This window comes from Strix uralensis, chromosome 15 (assembly GCF_047716275.1).
Source record: "Strix uralensis isolate ZFMK-TIS-50842 chromosome 15, bStrUra1, whole genome shotgun sequence".
Lineage (NCBI taxonomy): Eukaryota > Metazoa > Chordata > Aves > Strigiformes > Strigidae > Strix > Strix uralensis.
The window spans coordinates 17,109,276-17,128,821 of record NC_133986.1 but is presented as its reverse complement, the minus strand read 5'-3'; the positions used below and the strand labels follow the sequence as shown (position 1 = coordinate 17,128,821).

General features: G+C 39.5%; 1 protein-coding gene across 7 annotated transcripts in view; it reads left to right on the top strand.

Annotated features, from left to right (window-relative positions):
• The window catches only part of PTPN5 (protein tyrosine phosphatase non-receptor type 5), an 86,035-nt gene that overhangs the window by 47,743 nt on the left and 18,746 nt on the right, over positions 1–19,546 (top strand). For all 7 annotated transcript variants that reach the window (XM_074884552.1, XM_074884556.1, XM_074884555.1 and 4 more), the window contains 6 exons: positions 798–917; positions 2,774–2,857; positions 8,055–8,293; positions 11,251–11,440; positions 14,464–14,548; positions 19,080–19,159. In XM_074884552.1, coding sequence (XP_074740653.1) covers positions 798–917; positions 2,774–2,857; positions 8,055–8,293; positions 11,251–11,440; positions 14,464–14,548; positions 19,080–19,159 — 798 coding nt within the window. The remainder of the gene's footprint in view (positions 1–797; positions 918–2,773; positions 2,858–8,054; positions 8,294–11,250; positions 11,441–14,463; positions 14,549–19,079; positions 19,160–19,546) is intronic.

The window sequence follows — 19,546 nt, the reverse complement described above, 5'->3', positions numbered from 1 at the left end:
TAGCTGCAGTCCTTTCATTTCTGCAGCCACCTCTCCCAGCCTTGCTTTGCAAACAGCCTTTTGATGTCCCTGACTCCCATCCCATTCCCTGCCCCTCTGCAAAAGCCTTCTTTGCCAAATGACCCATCTCCCAACAAATCTGTTTTCTGTAACTGATACGTATGGGGGTAACTAACCATCTCATTAAGAAGTGGACTGGGAGGTGTATCCTTTAAAGTTGCAGTGTGCCCTTGGTGGTTGGGGATGAGGATATACCTCTCTGTGAGGGTGTTAAATAGAGCATTGTTGCTTTTGTAGTTTTATGTTCATTGTGGTGTGTGCAGCAACCTTAAGTGGTTTAAATGAAATGTTTCAACATGTGTGTGTTTGTGAATATGGCTGTTTGTGAGAGCTTTGCGTAGTATGATAGGCCTTAATAGGCTTTTAATAACATACAGAGTTCATTGAATTACCAGTTTTGAGCTAAACATAATAATGCTGAAAGTTCAGAAGTCGGAAGAATCTGTTGCTTTTTCGATGTACAGGCTACCGTGGGCAGTTCTTTCGCTAGCGTAGAGCAGAGTAAGCTTGCTTAACTCAGTGATATGCATCTAGTTAACGGTAGCTGAGCATTTAGCCTTCAGTCTTTTTATTCTTGTCAAGCTACAGCCTAGAAAATACCTGACTTCATAAAGCAAAAATGATGATCAACATGAAATCAATGAGAACTAAATTAGTTAATTATGCAGTCTTGAAATGAAAATGAATGTTTGTATAATGAGAGATGCTTATTATGTATTTTCTGATTGATTGCACAGCTTCTCTGCATGATGCTGTGGTACAGCACTTACGGGACCATCCCAGCAGCTCAGAATACCTTTGACCTGCTGTCTTACTTGCTTACCCCATTTAAACAGTTTTTGTCAGATCAAGGGGAGGTAAGTCCCTATACTCCTCTCATACAGTTGATGTCAGTAGCCTTGGGTGGTGCTTCTAATATCTCTTCTGATTAAAAATATAATATACATGTTTTTCATATAATACAGTGACTGCTGCCATTGTGTGTGTGTCCTGAAACAGTGAAAAACATTTTCTGAAAAAAGATCCATATTTTATCTTCAGGGTACAGGGATGAATTTTTGGCTATGGTGTTAGATCAGCACAGCAGATTTTTCATAATGTGCAAATGATTGCAAATGAAACAAAGCAATAAGAAATCAGCCCACTAAGGTTTAGCCCACTGTAAAGGGAGAGCTGGAACTTAATTTATTAGGATGGATTGAAGCTTAAATTATGGAAGAATGGATCAACCCACATAAAGGGTGCAAATCACAAGATACTCAGTCACAAAAGTCTATTTTTGTGGAGTGTTTAGAGGATATCTATGTGCAGTAAAAGTATTTCAGGTGTACTAGGTTTACAGATTCAATTATATCTACAAAGCTACCCCAGTAAAATTGCTTAGCTTCTCACCATGACGTAATGACACATATACCGGTATGATTCATCTGATAAATTACTGGGGTAATTATACCCAGTGCAGATTTCTGTAGTGTGGACAGAACCTTAATTAAATGTTGAGCAGTTACTTTCAAAAATCAGGTGAAATATATTTGCTATCAGAATGCTTAGATTAATTGTACGTAATCTTCGTAGCATAGGCTATGCGGTACAAAAAGGAAATCTGACTCAGTGCCTCTTGTGGCTGAAGTACAGTGGAGACTGTTTTCTGTGTTTTCATAGCAGTCTTTGAGCTGCATGTCACCTGCTCTTTTGTTATTTGAAAGAAGCACCTTTTCTTTGACCTTTCTCCACTGGATTTATTATGCACAATCAGAGCTCTTCATAGAGTATTGCCTGTATCTTATTTGCAGTGGGTCAATCGTTAACAAATTGTTCCTTACAGAAAATCCCTGATTTATATGATTTTGACTTAAAATAAGTGTTCAGTGTGGAGGAAACCAATTCCTAGAATGCACCACAAGAACACCCCAAGTATAACTGTGCAGATGTTCATGCATATATTTGGGGACTGTTTATTATAGCACTATTTACCGTGCAAATTTAGACTTGAAAACAGTAAAGGCAAAGAAATCTTCTGATGTGAAAATAAGCAAATGAAAGTTCTTAACTCTGAATTTCTCTTGAGCTGTACTAATGGGTCAGAAACAAAATAAATTTCCTTGCCCACTGAAGTCCATTAGAATTGAGTTTTGCACCTACTACTGAGAATAGGCTGAACTCTAAACTACTTAAACATGACTAAGACATTGGAGTGAATTTCACTGCCAGTGTGTGAATGAACCTGATGGTATTTCACAGAACGTGTAGAAAGCATAGAAGAGTCCTCTTGTGACTGGGTTTTATGTAAGGACCCACACGCATGGGAACAGTACTAAACTTTCGTCAAAGCCCTTTGCCACAGTATAAAATTACACTGACTGTGGCAATGAAACATTGGTCCAGGCTGCAAAATTGAATTGTGGATCCAGATCTCAATTTTGGCAATGCAAGAGGGTAGGGAGCAGATTTCCTGTGTGCCTTCACAGTGAAATCTGGTTTTTAGACCTTCTGAGATGCTGGGGCTTAAAGAGGGTTTCAATTTCAGTCTTCTCTGAAGCCTGGCATTTTTTCTGTTGGTGGTGGTGGCTTTTCCACAGACTAGAGTATGGTATGACTAAATCTGCATGGGAAATCCAAGAATGAATACACGGTTTGCCAAGAGCATGCATGCAGATGCTATACTGTGCCCCTAAATACTTTATGAATCATTGTCAATTCTGTTGTTTCACAGGACCTGACTAGAATTGGGAGCATTGTGGTATCATACATCCTGCTGTCTTTAGCTTCTCTAGGACTGTTATTTGTAGGATCTCTGGTAAGTTATGATACTGTGCAAACCATATTCATGCCCTTTTTCAGTGAGGTTTTATAAGATGTCCAATTTACCCAAAGTTGTTGATGTTATGGCTAAGTTGATTGTAAAGCAGCATCCTTGGGGCTATTTCTATATCATTATCTGCTTGCTTTATGTAGAGGAGTCACGACTACACTTACCCTTATTCAATTTCTTGATGAACTGGGGATTACGCTGATGGTTTTTATTCTTTGCATCCACAGATGGACAAACTATTTTCACGTAAATAGAAGGGATATGGTTCAGTAATGGGACCATCTAATATTGCTGCCTTATGAATTGCCTGCAGAACATCCGTTGACTTAAGTGGCAGAAAGAGCTGTTCCAGAGCACCAGTGTACTTGTGAATGTAATGCCCTTGTAGATGTAGGCCAAGGCCCCAGCTGCAGAACAAGATTAGAGGCATGACTACAATTAATCTAGTTAGCTGTCAGCTGTTTGGGAACAGGGGCAGTGTATTGTGTTTCTCCATTGATTGTGTAACTGGCACAAAGTTGTGTGGTAGATAGGAAGGCTATGGAGAATTCTTTCTTTTTAGGGAGCTCTAATTGAACATGGCTTTCCATGCCCCTCTGTACTGTTCTGTTAGAATGGGAATGCAGTTGCTGAACATGCAGGTGGAACATCATCTCCTGTTCTTACAGCAGTGCACCATCAGGTAGCTCAGGAAGATGAAGCTGTTCTGCGTCCATGCCATTTGAGTGATGCACAGTATAGTGAAGTACATCATAGAATCACAGGACTGTTAGTGGGAAGGGACCTCTAGGGATTGCTAGTCTAACATCCTGCTTGAAGGAGGGCTGTTGCCAACACTCGATAAGGTCAGCCTTGCATTTTTCTACACAGGTTTTGAAAACCTCCAGGGAAGGAGATGTATCATCTCTCTGGGTACCTGTGCCATGGCTGCATGGTGCTTTTGGGGAACAATTTTTTTCCTAATGCCTGATCTGAAATTCCCAAAGCTTAATGTCCGAGCTGAATTTCTGCAGCTTGTGGCCATTGTCCCTTGTGGTATCAGCTGCCACTACCAAGAAGAGTCTGGCTGCGTCATCTCTGGAGCTGCCCTTCACGTAGTTGGAGGTGGCTGTTAGATCACCCCAGCCTCCCCTTTGCCAGAATGAACAAGTCCAATTCCCTCCACGTTTTTCAGAGGTCATGTGCTCCAGACCCCTGATCTCCTGTGTAACCTTCCACTGGGCCCACTCCAGTTTGTCCATATCTGTCTTAATTTGGAGGGCCTAAAACTGGACACAGTATTGAAAGTGCAGCTGCATCAGTGCCAAGGAGAAGGCAATACCTCCTTTGATTTGCTGGCCACGCTCCCCGGTAGGAAGTTCGTTGTATTACATACCATGGTTAAGCTCACTCAGAGGCAGCACAGTGGCAAAATCTTCTGTTTAATGTGTTGGGTGAATGTACTTCTTAAAACTATTCACAAGGCATAGTAATTAGTGTTAATGCCTCCATTATTGTGATCACTGATGTAGGCCTGGAAGTTAGCTGGATTTATGCTATTTTCTGCAGCTGTTCCTTATCCAGATGAATTTTGTCCTCAAAAAATAAACTTCTGGTGATTTTGTAATTGCAAACATTAAAGAACAAAATTGATATATCTGAGAATTGTGATGAACTGTGTGAATTCCAGGTAATTTTGCAGCAAAACATTCTGAGCTGGAAATCAGAATAGTAGAGGTTTGATTCCGCCCCCCCCCACCCCACCCCGCATATCCAACCTATTTCTTGATGGATGGAAACATTTTATTGCTGACCTGTTCTTAGCACAGAAAGTAACTTTAAATGAAAGCTCTCTGTGCCCAAAAATTCTGGATTGAATAGCAGGGAAATCAGAATAGCAGGGGGTGATTAGCTGGAAATCAGAATAGCGGGTTGTGATTTTTCTGCATATCCAGCCTATTTCTTTGTGGATAGAAACATTGCTGACCCATTCTTAGCACACAAAGTAACTTTAAATGAAAGCTTTCTGTGCACAGAAATTCTGATCTCAGTTTGAACTGCTTTGCATATGTAGTAACTCCTTGCAAGTGAACACTTATACCAGTGTAGATGAGAGCAGACTTGGCCCATTTTTAAGTGTTGCTTAAAACTTTTGTACAGAAAATGGTTTTATAACCATTTCTGTGTAGTCAAGCTTGCTCTGTTTTGTATTCCAGTGGTCTGTGCTAACAGTCTTCTAGCTAGAGTGGAGGTACATATATCACTGTGTGTCACTGTCCTCTAGATGATTTGCAGAGTATCAGAATATAGGAGAGAGGCTGTTTAGAGAGAGCATATGAGCCTTGTTCCTTCCTACCTACCGGTTACCTTACTCTGATATCTCAGGTCATGCTGCTTTGCAATTTGAAAACATCTGCTTCTACCAGTATTTAGGGAATAAGGTATACAATAGTCATTAGCAGAACACTGAAAATAATGTAGAGATGGAGCTAAGCAGGGTTTCTAGAATCCCAGCCTGGTGGACAACAGATAGAAGACTGTCTTCATGCAACTTCATTTTCGCTGTGTCTCAGCTGAGTGACCTCTCTCTTTCTTTCTCTTAATGGGTTTTAAGTGATGTGCTGCCTAGAAGGGACCTTGAAGGGGTCTTTTACGTTGAGGAGTGCCTTTATGATGAAATCTTTCTTTCCCAAATGTACCCTTCTCTCTTTATAGATGGACCTGATACATCAGTCCCACAATGATGTATATACTAGATGACATAGCAGTGAAAAGCAGATTATGTGTTTTTTTTATTCAGCAACTGTGGTAACTTACAGTAATCATTTAGTAGTTTCCTGGGGAAGGGAGAAAACGTGCTTGTTTATACAGGTACTTTGTTGCTTTAATGTAGAGCAATAACTGTTGGGCCACGTAACAAGGCTGAGAAATGGTGGTCAGGCAGATTCTCAGAAGTGATACCAAGAGAACAAAGGCCCTGTCTGATCTGTGCACATGCTAAAGTGCAGCTCATTCCTATATCAGGGAATTTGTCACTCTACACACAGAGCGAGTTTTTCAGGAGAGCAGACCTCAGCTGACGTTTGAAGCACTTTTCTGAGAATACCCAGGTACCAGAATGCATTGGGAGGTTAGCAATCACAGTGAAAATTAAGGGCTGGATAGAGTGCTTGAGGCTTGTATTAGTGATGCTGTCTGTTTTCTGTCTCATACAATGGTGTGTTAAGACCCAGGCAGCTGCAGAGAACCAGCATTGAGCTGTCTAGTCCTCCTGAACAGGTTTTCAGAGCTATTTTTCTATTATTTAGTTTAATTTAGTTAATATTTTTTTATTTAATTTAATAGTTTAATCACTTTTAAGTATAACTTGATTTCTTCCAGTGTCTTGGGCAGCTCCTTATTTTCCATACACTTCTTTCAACATAGAGAAAAGCTGCTTAGTTTCTATGGTGAAATTTTTGTTCCTTTGGATTTACACTGCGTTAAATCACCAGTAAAATCAGTCCTGTGTCATCATACCAGCTCTAGAATCTGTAACATATAATTGGTACCTAGACCTGACACTTGGCCCTCAGTGTTGGTTTTTAGTAACAACAGCACTCTCCAGCAGTTCAAAGTTGTTGAGTGGATGCTTTATGCTGTGAACTGCTCAGCTGTTAGTCTTGCAGTATGTGAAAGAACCATGGCTATAGTACTGTGGGACTGCCAAGCTCTAGAAGTCATCTTGGGGAATGAAAATAGAATCAGATCTTCAAGCTTCTTGCTTGTCATCCAGCAGTCCAAGTATCTAGGACAGGCTTAGTTCAGACTTGGCCCAAAATGTGTGTAAAATAAGTCTAGTAATCATGTTCTTATGTTTGCTTTTGTAATTTCTGTGTACTCTGATTAACTGGAAAAAAAAGAAAATTTTGTTTGAAGTTTGTGAGAGTCTAACATTTGCTAAAGCTGACTGTGGACAGAAATTAAAACTTGCTTCACTTCATTCTTTGCGCTCAGAGAAATGAGAGTACGTGAAGACACACAGGCACAAGAAAATTGTTGCTTAAAATCCTATGTTGTTTAAAATCCTAAAGCTAATGTGATTTAGTAGCCTAGGAAGATAAATTTGACCTTTTTTAATGGTACATTTTCTAAATTCAACTGTCCCTTTAAAAGCCATATAAGGAAAGGACAGAAGAGGCTTTACTTTGAAAAATACAACCTGTTCTTCTTAGTCTCAAAAGAATGTATGACGGTACAATATCATTTGTGTAACATTTAGCCTGAGTGATACTGCTCCAACTTCAATGCTAGAGGGATGAAGTTCACAAGGTTGGTTGAAGCTGTAAGGTTCCGGATCCTGGAGTTCAGAGGTGGGCTTGAAATTTTTAACTGAGGCCTGTGTGGAGGATTAAAGAGTCTACTGATAAAATCTCCAAATCTTCTACTCTGCCACAGCATCTGTGCAAACCAATACAATACAGTAATCTTTTAGGTTCATGCTATTTCAAACCTTTCATTAATTTATATTATAAACTTTGATAATACATTTATGTGCTATAACTTCACAAGATTTATTATTTAATGTCTATACCATGTTTAAATTAGATAATTAGATTAAAAAACAGTCTTTACCACTGGCCAAAAACTGATATGAGCATTCTGGACCTCAAACCAAGTACACTAAAATCAAGGCCTCTATAAAAAATAATTGATTTATCTATGAATTTGGGGTACAGTGCCAGATTATCAAAGGTGTGCAGTTCAGGAAAATCATATTTACTTTTCTTAACCCAACTATATCTAAATTTTAGATGGAAAACCATTAAGTCAGGAGAGGTATGATTTGTACAGTAGTACAGTAGATTTCTATTTTGTAAACAAGCCTAGGAAGGGTAAGGAACTGAACAAAAGGACAGTGATATCACGTTGGCTTGCATATGATGGTCACAAGCACATTCCGCTTCCACTGTATCCCTGAGTTAAGCCTGGCCAGCTCTGTGGAAACCTCTGTGGCTGAAAGCAGGTTTGAATGGGTAGACATGAATCCTTGTAACATGCACCACAAAGCTACTCCTGCATGGAATATTCCTGTCCTCTTCAGTACTCTCCAATTCTAGTACGTTATAGTGAGCTGGGATGCTGCCCTAAAGACCCGTCCTCTAGGCTGTGTGGAAGGGCTGACAACAAGCAGAAAGCTTTTTTAAATGTTTGTTTCCTCCAGTGTTGGCATCTACTCAGAGCCCGTCCAGACCCCCCCTTTCCGCTACAAGAGGACAGACGCCAATCTGTGAGCCGTCAGCCTTCGTTCACGTACTCAGAGTGGACAGAGGATAAAAATGAGGATGACTTCCTAGATTTGGATCCTGTACCAGAGACTCCGGTCTTTGACTGCGTAATGGACATTAAAGCGGAGACAGATCCAGCTACTCTAACGGTTAAATCCGTGGGCTTGCAAGAAAGGTAGGGTAGATGTGACTAATAGGGCAAAGTCTGGTCCAAGATTTTGTGGATTAGGAGTTCTGTGCCTAGTAGGAAGCTTTATTGCCTTCATGAATGTCACTTTAAAATGTGTTTTCAAAGCCAAGCACCTGCTTTATTTCCTGTCTTCTTTTTAGTCCAGTCATAAATATAAACATATTAGCCAAAAAACATACAGTTTCTAGACAGCTGTCAACAAGCGTTATTCAAAAACATAGTTTCTTTCCTTTGAAATATCCCTTTGTGTTTGATCACCTTCTTGCCATTCCCCAAGATAGCACCTGCATAGCATGTAATCCACTACAGGTGGTGAAAGCTTTTACCTCTGAAAGAGATGGATCTTGTTAATTTTTTTCTGTCGCTCATGCTGGAGTCCTTTTTCCAACAGAAAACCATAGGACAAGTTGTAACCTACAATAATTGTCATATAAATGGGTTAGTCCAAAAGTAAATTAATTCCTTTTTAAATTGACGCAGTAATGAAACTTCGAGGTGAACTGGTGTTCACTGCTTGAACCATCAGGGCAGTGGAGGTTCTCAGAGAGATTGGCAGCTGGGAAAAGGCAGTTTTATGATAAAAGGAAGATCTTTCTCTGGTTTGTGTTCTTTCAGTTGTCGTAGCGAAATAGCACAAAGAAATTGATGATAGAAATCCTGTGAAGAAATTCTGCAAAGGTGATCATGTTATGAATAAGAATGAGGTTACTGAAGGGCCCAACACAGCAAAGTATCATCTTTCTTTATTTCTAGGTTTGCAAGCTTAAATGGAGTGGTAACCATAGTTAATTCTCATATCTAAAATTTAAAACAAACAGCAGAACTTAGATTTTTAGAAGTATGATGCTGAGTTTCTGAAGCTCCACATGACACAGTAAAAGGAAATGTTACAGAAGAGGCTTTTAATTTGCGCTCTGTGAGCTTAGAATGTTTTTTGTCACTTTATTCTTGGCTACAACATTTGTCCTAAAATGTCCTACCATTTATTGTTATATTCTACTTTAAATATGAGATTGCAGTAATCTCTGGGGCTTGTCCCTGAACCTGCTGCTATTGGTGAGTTTTGCTGTTGCTTTTCATTATGGATAAAATTGGGCTTGAAATGCATCAGTTATTTGTGCTTTTCACTACCCCTGATTTCGTTCCATCTCTCTCATTTTAAAGATGCTGACATTTCTTAGGTGACTGCTAGCCTGCAGGAAAGATATTCACTGTTTCAAGAGAATTGGGGAGTATCAGTTGGGGAATATCAATTGGTTCACATAATGAATTACAATGAAAAAAGCTGTCAAAGGGGTACAGAAGAGAAAAAGAAAGCAATTGCTTGAAGTTCTCGCAGTAGGTAGAACGTGTACGCTTAAGATGTAAAATAAACTTTCAACATACGTGTGTGCTTGAGAAGCCATCATTTCAGGTTTGAGCTGTGCTCTGATAGATTTCATTTACATCAAGCATTGGTCTTCCTTTGTTTGGTGGTGTGTTGAATTATCTACTTGTCCCTCTTTTGCATCCATTCAGCTTCTCCATCTTACTTCCCTCTCATTCTTTAACCACCTACGCCATTAGAAGGGTAGTCACTAGTTAAATTCAAACAGCACTGAATGTTAGTCTTAAGAAGAAACAATCTCATTTCCTCATGCTGAAGAACTATCAATATATTAATGTATGTAGCCTCTTCTACCTTAAAAGAACCAAAAGCATTTGTTATCAAATGCAGCTGTTTCTAAGGAGGAATGTAGTAGCTATTTAATACCACACAGGAGCATGAGGTCAAAATCTTTTGAAAGGTGTCACTAAAGATTCAGTGTCTACCACTAGTGGTCATGTTTCATCCAAAATCATTTCCCCATGACTGTGAATCATAGCAGGAGGCTGGCTGCACATTCTTTTGGAAAAACTCCTGAATCCAGAAAAGGGCTGTGATCCAAGTAACAACTTCTACTGTCTTCTCTGTGAGCTGGCCATGCCAGCATGTTTACATGGTTTTTCAACAGCTCCTGCAAACACCTCCTAACTAGATTTTGCCAGTTGAGAGTCATCAAAAATAAGTTTACTGTGTGGATGTATAGAACATTACACCTAGTCATCATCGTATTGTGTGATTCTATTATTATGTTAAAGATATTTAAATATAGATTCACTGATGGCATTTGAATCTTGCTTTTGTCTGTGATCTGTGAGATTGACAGAAGCTCGGAAATGCTTTAAAACTGCATTCAATAAACAATGCAGGCATTTTGACTTTCCTTTTGTTGTGTGGCTGACTTACAGTAAAGCCACTAAAAATTCTACACTCAACAGCATCTGTGTTTTTAATGTAACTGTTAAAATGTTTGGACCTTCATTTTACCCTTCTCATGATGTACTGTTGTGGAAAGAAAGTTCTTCAGACAGAAAAATTATTCACTGTAATGGTTGGCTTCTCATGTCTTTATTAATGTTGAACTGGTGGTGTTTATCCTAAGATCTTACCCCACTGATGTAGTCTGTGCTACTAATAAAGGATTATTCAGTAGGATCTGGCCTGACTAAAACTAAGACCAGGATTTTCACCTATCACGTCTAAAGTGTCAGTCCATATTTAAGCATCCAAAAATATGTTGTGATTTACACAAGTATGAAAACTTTCCTGCAGTTGCCTGCTCAGCACCTTTGACAAGCAAGTTGCTTCTGTTTAGGTGATGAAGTATACAGTTACCTCACTACAGACAACACTTTGAAAATGTTGGCCTTCATATTCCATTGTGCAAAGTCATTTTCTGGTCTTGTTGACGCAAGAAGCATCAGCCGTTGTCACAGTTAGTGACCAAAATGTACACAGCAGAACCAGCTGTGTGTTTTCTGAAGTTGCTGTTTATCTGTCATTGGGACCGTGTCCATTGCTGACCATGATGGGTCAGTCTGTTCTGTTGTAAGCAAACTTCGATTGCTGTGTTTTACAGGAGAGGTTCAAATGTTTCACTCACTCTGGATATGTGTACCCCAGGCTGTTCTGAGCAAGGTTTTGGCTATGTCATGTCACCACGGGAACAGTCAGCCCGAGAATACCTCCAGACGGCATCAAACATCCTTACTGAAGAGGAATTGCACAAGAAAGCACTGGATCCTTTCATACTCCAGGCAGAGTTCTTTGTGAGTATCTGATCTCTCTTTTAGGAGCATCAGAAAAATGGAATGTTGTCTGTCTTCTATGAACCTTGCTATTATTTTCTGCAAGTCTAAAATTAGTACAAACTCCACTTCCATCAGTGAAACGTTTAATGCAATTCCTAAATTTGTCATCCCTTGAAATGACAATGTCTGAAAGCTTTCAGTGATATTGTCACTTAAAAACTAGAGAATTGGTTCTGGCAACGAAAAAAAAGCTTTGTTTTCACAAGTATTTTTTTTTTTTTTCTTCGCATGCTACTTTTTAACAAAAAAAAACCCCACTTTTTCACTAGAGTACAGAAAAAAAAGCCAAGCTTGCTGTAGGTATAACTTCCTGAAATGTGTCTGGAGTTGCCCTAGGGATGAAATTATTCCAAGTGCATGCTCTTTGCTGTTGAATGCTTGGCATGGAGCTGCTTTCCAAGCCTGAATGTTCTCCAGTTAACTGAAGCACAGGATGGCGATGTCACTCAGCAGGAGCCATAGAAAGTATGTCTTACTGGGGTTTTTTTCTGCAGAAAAATTATTTACTAGTTGTAAGCTGCTCTGTCAGTTGCTTTTAAGAATTTGAAGTATGTTTCCTTGGCTCACTGTATCCACTGTTGCTTTGGGAGAAAGAATTCTTTCCCTCATTTTGGGAAAAAATATACATACACAGATGAAGCAAGCAGTTGAAAATTGGATTTCTAAGTAGTAGGATAAAGGCCAGATGCGTTTCAGTGTATTGAGTACACTGACTTTTTAGATCTTTGCATTTTATGAGTCTCTTCCCTTATTGCTTGAGTGTCCATGTGATAAGCATTGTCATGTTTATTATACCTAACAAAAAAACATGCAAAATGCTGCAGTGGCTAGGAGTATTACGTCTGCTAGGCAGGGTTGTAAATTCCTGCACGAGACAGAAGGTAACCAGGACACAGTCTTTGCATGCTGGGGTATTTCAGAGCACATGATCAAGAGTTAATAATGAAGTTAATGCTGCCAAGTCAAATATTCTCTTAAGCATGGAATCTCAGCAGAGGAAGAAGATGATGATGTTTTGCAACATAACAGGCCTTTCAGCCTCTCCTCTTTATGACCTGTAAGGGTCTGAAAGGACAGGAGTAACACTTTGATTATCCCTTGCTGTCCTCCCTCCTTGTGCAATTTCAGGGGTTTTTTCAGTTTACAAGCACAGGGGGAGATGAGATAGTCTGGACTTCTGTTTTAAAACAGACTGCTAGGTATCTGTGGTCCTTAATTCACTTAATGCTATGCAAGTTGAAGAAAAGCAGCTTTTGTGTAGGCAAGCCCTGATTCTTTTAAAGTAAAGCATCAGTTGCCATTCTAGGGAGGAAATGTTCACTTACTGAGTGTCTGAATTGACTGATGAACAAGTCCACATACAGTTTCATCAGTCTCTGAGGTGCACTGTAGTTTTCAAGCAAAGAAAATAATGTTAGAAGTAAGAAAAAAATACACTTCATTTCTCTGAGAGATTTTGAATTAGTTTTCCTGGTGTTCAGAAGATCATTCTACAGCCAAACTATCCCAAGCCATTTTCATTCTTTAATGAAAACTGAAAAAGCATAGATAAAAATGCTGTGTAATCAAAATGTCATTTCCATAATTAAAAATTGTAAACTAGTTTGGTTTTTTTATGAAACAGTTATCACCAACTAGCTCTGCATCATGTCTTTTCAGTCTGTCTAACCTACTTGGTTTTCAAAGTCCAGATCTATGATGTGTTTCATTTTGGAAGGAAAGTCAGAGGGGATGTCACTTGCAGGGCTAAGTCCTGAAATTCTTACAAGATTCAGAGGTTTCACTCAGGCAGAAGTCCTGTTGACTTCACCAAGAATTTGCTTGACCAGTGAATGACTAAGTCCCAAAAACAGACCTGGGAGCTTGACTCAAGAAGGAGTTTTGGCTGACTAAACACCAAGTAACAGTTGAGGAGAACATGAAGGTTTTGTTCCCATGCCGTTCCCCAGACTGATAGGAAACTACTTCAACAAAATGTTTTTATTATTAATTGCCTCTGGTTAAGCCCAACAGTGCTGTGTAAGAGACAGAACGCAGGTAGTCAGTCTTCTAAAGTTCCAGAATTTAACATAGTCCATAGCTCTGCTCATCTTAATTTCTTCCTCGAGTGAGGCTTGTCTTACTCAACCCTGACTCCTGTTACCAGTATGTCCAGTGTTGGCCTCTCAAATCCAGTGTGCAGCCACTGGGATGACCAGCTATGCTCCCAAGCTGCTGTGAGCCCTTTCTCTGCTGAGCCTGGTGAACACATCCCATCTCATCACATGCCCACTGACTCCAGTTGGTGAAAGGTTCCTGTTTGTTCCTGCCTGGCCACTTAACTTGCAGGAGATGAGTAGTGGAGAAGAAGCCCCTCCATCTTTCTGTGTTCTTTGGCTCAGCAGTGTAGAGAGCAGGTAATCCCTGAACACCTCTTTGCTCTCCTTGCCCATGGAGCTTTGAAGTGTGGTGAGCAAAGAGAGTGACACTCCCCAGCTCCATAGAGGCAGGTCAGCATGCCAGCCTGTCACAACATGTGTCATAATTTGTTGCTTGGTGAGAGTCAGTAGCAAATTATTTCCTTCTGCCTTCAGAGAGGAAGAGAGAGTGTGAGTCAGAAAGGATGGTGTCTGAGGTCCATTGCTTTTGGAGCAGAGTATCTTACGTACCACCTTTTGCTTAGTTCTGAGCCTACACTTGCAATTCAGTTCTAATAATATTAGGAGCTAACACAACACCGTCGTGTGTATTACTCAACGAATTAGTCACTATGAGCATTTTCATATTAAGAATTTCAGAAAAGAAAGCCAGTGACAGTAAAAGGAAACATCAATCATATTTTGGTGGTAAATTGCTAGAAGTACTGTGCCATATGTCTCAGGTGACTTCATCACTTTGCCTCACTCACAGGCAGGACATAATGGGCTTGGGATTTTTATTCCTTTCGTGAATCTAATAATACTACCTACTATGTTTTGTGTTTGGTTGTGTTTTTTTAACAGGAAATTCCAATGAACTTTGTTGACCCAAAGGAATATGATATTCCAGGCTTAGTGCGTAAGAATCGCTACAAAACAATTCTCCCAAGTAAGTTTCTGCTTTTTAAGTCACTGAGGCAGGGTGGTTTATTGCACATGCTGAAGGGCTTTGCACTTTCCTTTCCAGAATGCATGAAGTGTGCTGTCACTACAGTGTATTGTCCAAAGCCCATATGATGAAGCACCAACATGGCTTCAAAGCATAGATTAAATTTCAAAAGAGGTACAGAGTATGAAGAACCTGAGATTCACTGAACATCAGCAGCACTTAGGTTTTTAAGTCATTAGAATTTGCATCATTTGGTGCTGCTTAAAAATTCTACTGAAGAACTTGGTGTGTTTATTCAGATAATACTTAGTGGTTTCTTTGATTAAACTCCTTTAGAAGGACTAAATTCTAGCAATGTTATTTTCCTGACCAATGTTTTTCTCAGTCATGCCTTAGATGCAAACTGAGAATACTGGGAACTGGCCTGATGGCATTAAGATGGTACAGAAAATCAAAATCCTTTTCTATTACACTACTTTATTTGTAGCCAGGAGTAGGAGTTTTGAGAAACATTTTGGCACAAATTTTTACACGTGTCATCATTTTCCCCTCTGTCATACCTAAAGTTACTTTGCAAAGTGATACGATTAGATGTCATGCCTCTTTTTTTAGCTCTAAGCCATTGCTGGAAGATGCCACCACTAGCCACAGTAGCTCTGTTTGCAAAGCCCAGAAGGTTCAGTGTCAGGTTAGCAAAGATAAGTGCAGAAATATCCTCAGTTATACCTGTCATTTTAGTCAATGAACCTGGGTTGGAAATGGTTCCAGAAGAGATTATTTTATCTAGGCTTACAACTCTGGCAGCTGCAGCCAATGATCCAATGTGCACTGCCCTTCTAATGACTTTGTATTCCACCTTAGACTAGAAGTGTAAAAATGTTCAGCCACGTTTCACTATTGCTGTGCTAATGACTAGGTGAATCGTTCAAGTTTTTGCTGGAAAATTTAATTCACTGTTTTTGCTGGAAAGGGAAGATTGCAAAAGTTGCTAGTGATTTCAGATACCCAAACTGCTAGATTTTAAAGTGATCTGTATATTCTGAATTTGGTACCTAATGTGTACTTTGAGAACTGGATCAATTTTAAATATCTCACATTGGATGTTTAAACTGAAACATCAGTGTTGCTGCCATTTTGAACACTCTAACAAATGCCAATTGGCCCACTATCCTATATTTTTAAGAATGATCACTCAGTGGGTTAATTATTTGCTGGAAACTTCATTTCAGCCGTATGGATATCTGCTGGCAGCCATTGTTGTCACTTTGACCTCTCCAGATAAGATAACTAGGTTCTACCCTTCCATGCCTACAAGGGTTACCAAGCTTATTCCAAGCTCATTGTGATATGGATATTTTTTCTGAATGAATTCCAAAACTAGTAACTTCTGTGCCGCTTTGTCCCTGGATGTGACCAAAGGATGGCTTGATGTGCTGAGGAAAGAAGAGGGCTGACTGTTCACTTTTATCCAAATACCTCCATTTTGAAGGGCTTGGTGCTGACAGTAAAGAGGCTAGCAAGGAGAGCTAGACATCCTCTTCGTGCTCCAAAGCCGAGGATCCCAGTAAACTATTCATGCACAAAACAGGAGGGGGAACCAGAGGCAAGATGAGGGAGATTCCAGTGCTTTTCAGGCTATGACCATCCACTGACTTTTGTTTCTCAGTTGACCAAATGGTGTCTATGCTACCTTGAGTATCTCCCTAGCATTCCTCCAAGTTCTAGCTGCAGAAAGCAGTAATGGCAGGAACCGCTGAACAGGCTGCAGTGCTGCAGACTCAAATGACTGATTATCATAGGGAACATCAAATGCTTGATTACCAAACTAGAGTCAAACCCAAAATCTGAATTTAAAAAAGTAACTAAAATTCCCTTACCAGCTCTATCGCCAGAAGCAGTCTAGGCAGTTGTCATTAAAAGGTAAGCACTTAATATAATGATCAGTTACTTGTAACCCTAGAGTTGATTGTAGTAAGTGAGAGACATGATAATAGTCTGTAATTAATTTCATTTATATTTCTTTTGTAATAATTTTTCTTGCAGATTCTCCCAGTTGTGCTGTTGGTAGTAAAATGGCTTAGAAGGTGGCTTTTTGATGGCAGAAGGGTGTTTTTGGGAAAATGCCAAGCTAAGGAGGTTGATTTGGATATTTCCTAACTATGAATTTGTTTGTTTGCAGACAGTCCTCTTCTGGGGATGATTCCTATGGCATTTCCTGGAAAATGATAACTTTTCTATAAGATGTTTGGAGGCACTTTTTGAATACGTAGAAAAGGATGTTCTTGTTATAGAATTCCAGAGGTGGCAAGAACTTACTGAAGCATGTTGTATATCAATCTCTTAGAATCCTTTTCTCAAGAGTAATGTCTAGACAACAGACTTTTTAAATTTCTACATACTCTATTGCCTTTACACCATTTTAAGTTATGCAGAACACTTCAGTTTAGCAAGTTTCTGTAAAATGTCAGACATAGTGTCAACAGAAAATGGCCATCAAAGAGACTGTGGAAAAAATAGCTGACATATCATTTGATTTCTTAGAGGTACAGACTACTGCTGCTTTTTTAAAGGCGTGGTGTCTTCTTGAACCTGGCCTGTGCACTTGTTTTGTCCTGGGAGAAATGTTTTCATTAAGAGTAGGATTTGGGTTTGCTTGAATGCCTCTCTATTGAAAATTTGAAATTCACATGGCAAACTCTTATATTAAATACAGTCTTTTTAGGATTTTTTTTTTTTTTTAAGGAGGAGTTATTCCTGTTTTGTATATTTTTAAGAGATGCGATTCAGCTTCGGCTATGCATTCTGCAAAACAGTGCATGTTTCTGTATCAGCAATGCATTAATAGGCCTCCCTTATATGAAATAAGATTGAAACTGTTCACTAACGTACTACCTTGACAAATGTAAATACTACATTAACAGAAAAATCACAGGACAAGTATTATAAAGTAAAAGCACATTTTGAGTAATGTTTTAATATTTGTGGATACAGCACTAAAAAAGTCCACAGTGAATAGTAACTCAAATTCTACTGCAGTTGAAGAATACTAAAAGAAGCCTGTGCTTAAAAGTCTGTGGCACCTGTTGATAGAGTTCTTCAGATCCATTTTATTTCTCCCTAAAGGCCCACCATGAGCTGGACATACAATGTAGTATTATTGCTGTTATTAGTAGGGAAAAGCCATGTAATCATTACTCAAACTTCAGTAGACTCCATGGATGACTGCATAAAACCCAGGCAAAGGGACTTCATGCAAGGGGTCTAACTACCCAGTCCAGTGACTTTTGAATAAATATCTGGCAACCGATGTCACCTTTATAATGGTGTGACATGTTGCAGGCTGTCAGAATTACTGATTAAAATGCAGATTTTATCTCTTGTCTCACCATCTCCCCAGTACTAGAGACATGAGCAAAGTTGAGCAGGAGGGAACTGTTAGAGAGGAACTCGCTGGTTTCTGTACTTCTGTGCTATAAAACAGTACCTTTGTTAATATCTTTGCTTTGATTATATTATCACATAATAGATAACATGAATCCGTTCTGTCTGCGGACAGAGTTTCATGCAAAGTCTGTGTTTGTAGTACTGTAAAAATTACTGTGTGCTTAGTCCTTTACCCAATATCACACTATTTTTGCATATTTTTTATTTTGTTCTGGTTTCTAAGCAGGCTGGATTTTTTTATGAAGAAGTCATCTGTGGTTTGTTTTTAATACTCTCCTGGTGATACATGCTGTTGCTGTTTGCTGAGGCCTCTGTCAGGAGAATGTTTCTTGTCAGTGATAACAAACTGTGTAGTACTGGTGAAAGTGGATGAACACGGGCCTGTGTCAGCTCGCATCAAAATCAGTGGAACAGCTCCCATTGACTTCAGTGGGAATTGGACTGAACTTCTCAGGTGGAATAATGTTTTCATTTGTCGTCTTATTAAAACAAGAATCATGCTTCATAAACAGCCCCAATGAAGGAGACTCAAGTACTGAAGAGACTCATGCGAAGTACAAGAGACTGTTAATATTCTTTAATTTATTTTTAACCGTTATATTTGTTAATAGCACATCTTGGAGTTTAGTTCACTGCAAGATAAAACAGGGAAAGAGTTATTGTCATCTGGCTTGCCTTTGTACAAGAAATGTGTGTTTATGGTTTGGGAGAAAAGCTGTTTGTTGTCCTTTCACAAACAATATTCTAATGTCTTACAAGCCAGAATGAGTCTGTTGACCTAACAAATTGAGAAATAATTTCCTAGAGCAGAAAACTGCTTTTCCAGAATCACTCTGGGACACTGACTGCAACAAGAACAATTAAGCAGGCTTCAGAGAGTGGGTAAAACTATCAGAAGAAGCCAAATTACCCCAACTATCCGTGCCCCATTTTTATGATAACATTTTAACATGGGAGCTCTCCAAGGCCACTCACATCTGTTGTGATGGCCATGAATGCATGTAAATGTCTTGCTGTACAAAGTAATCTTGTGTCTCTCTCCTCTGAGCAACTCATAAACTATTACTTATCCCTTTACACCTTTCAGATCCTCACAGCAGAGTGTGCCTTACCTCAGCTGATCAGGACGACCCCCTCAGCTCTTACATCAATGCTAATTACATCAGGGTAAGAGCTCAATAGTCCAATGTGTCTGCCTAGCCTTTATCAGCCACTGTCAATGTAAACAGAATTGCAGCATCCACTGGCTTTTAAAGGCATCCTAGCTGAACTGATTGCTCTTCTCTCCTGCTTACATTAACTGAAAACCAAATCTGAGAGCAACTGTACAGGTTCAGACCTTAACCACACTTCTGCACTTCTTGATGCAAATTGCTTGTCAGCTGGCCTGACCCAGGCACTGGATAGTAAGCCTAAGTAAGGCTCTTGACGTAGCCAGAGTCACCTCAAGGTTGTTGGACACTGATTGCTGGAATTACGTGAGTCCATACTGTGCCTTTGCTCCATGTACATATGTGCAGGAGAGAGCGGGGAAGAAGTGATGCTATGGAATGA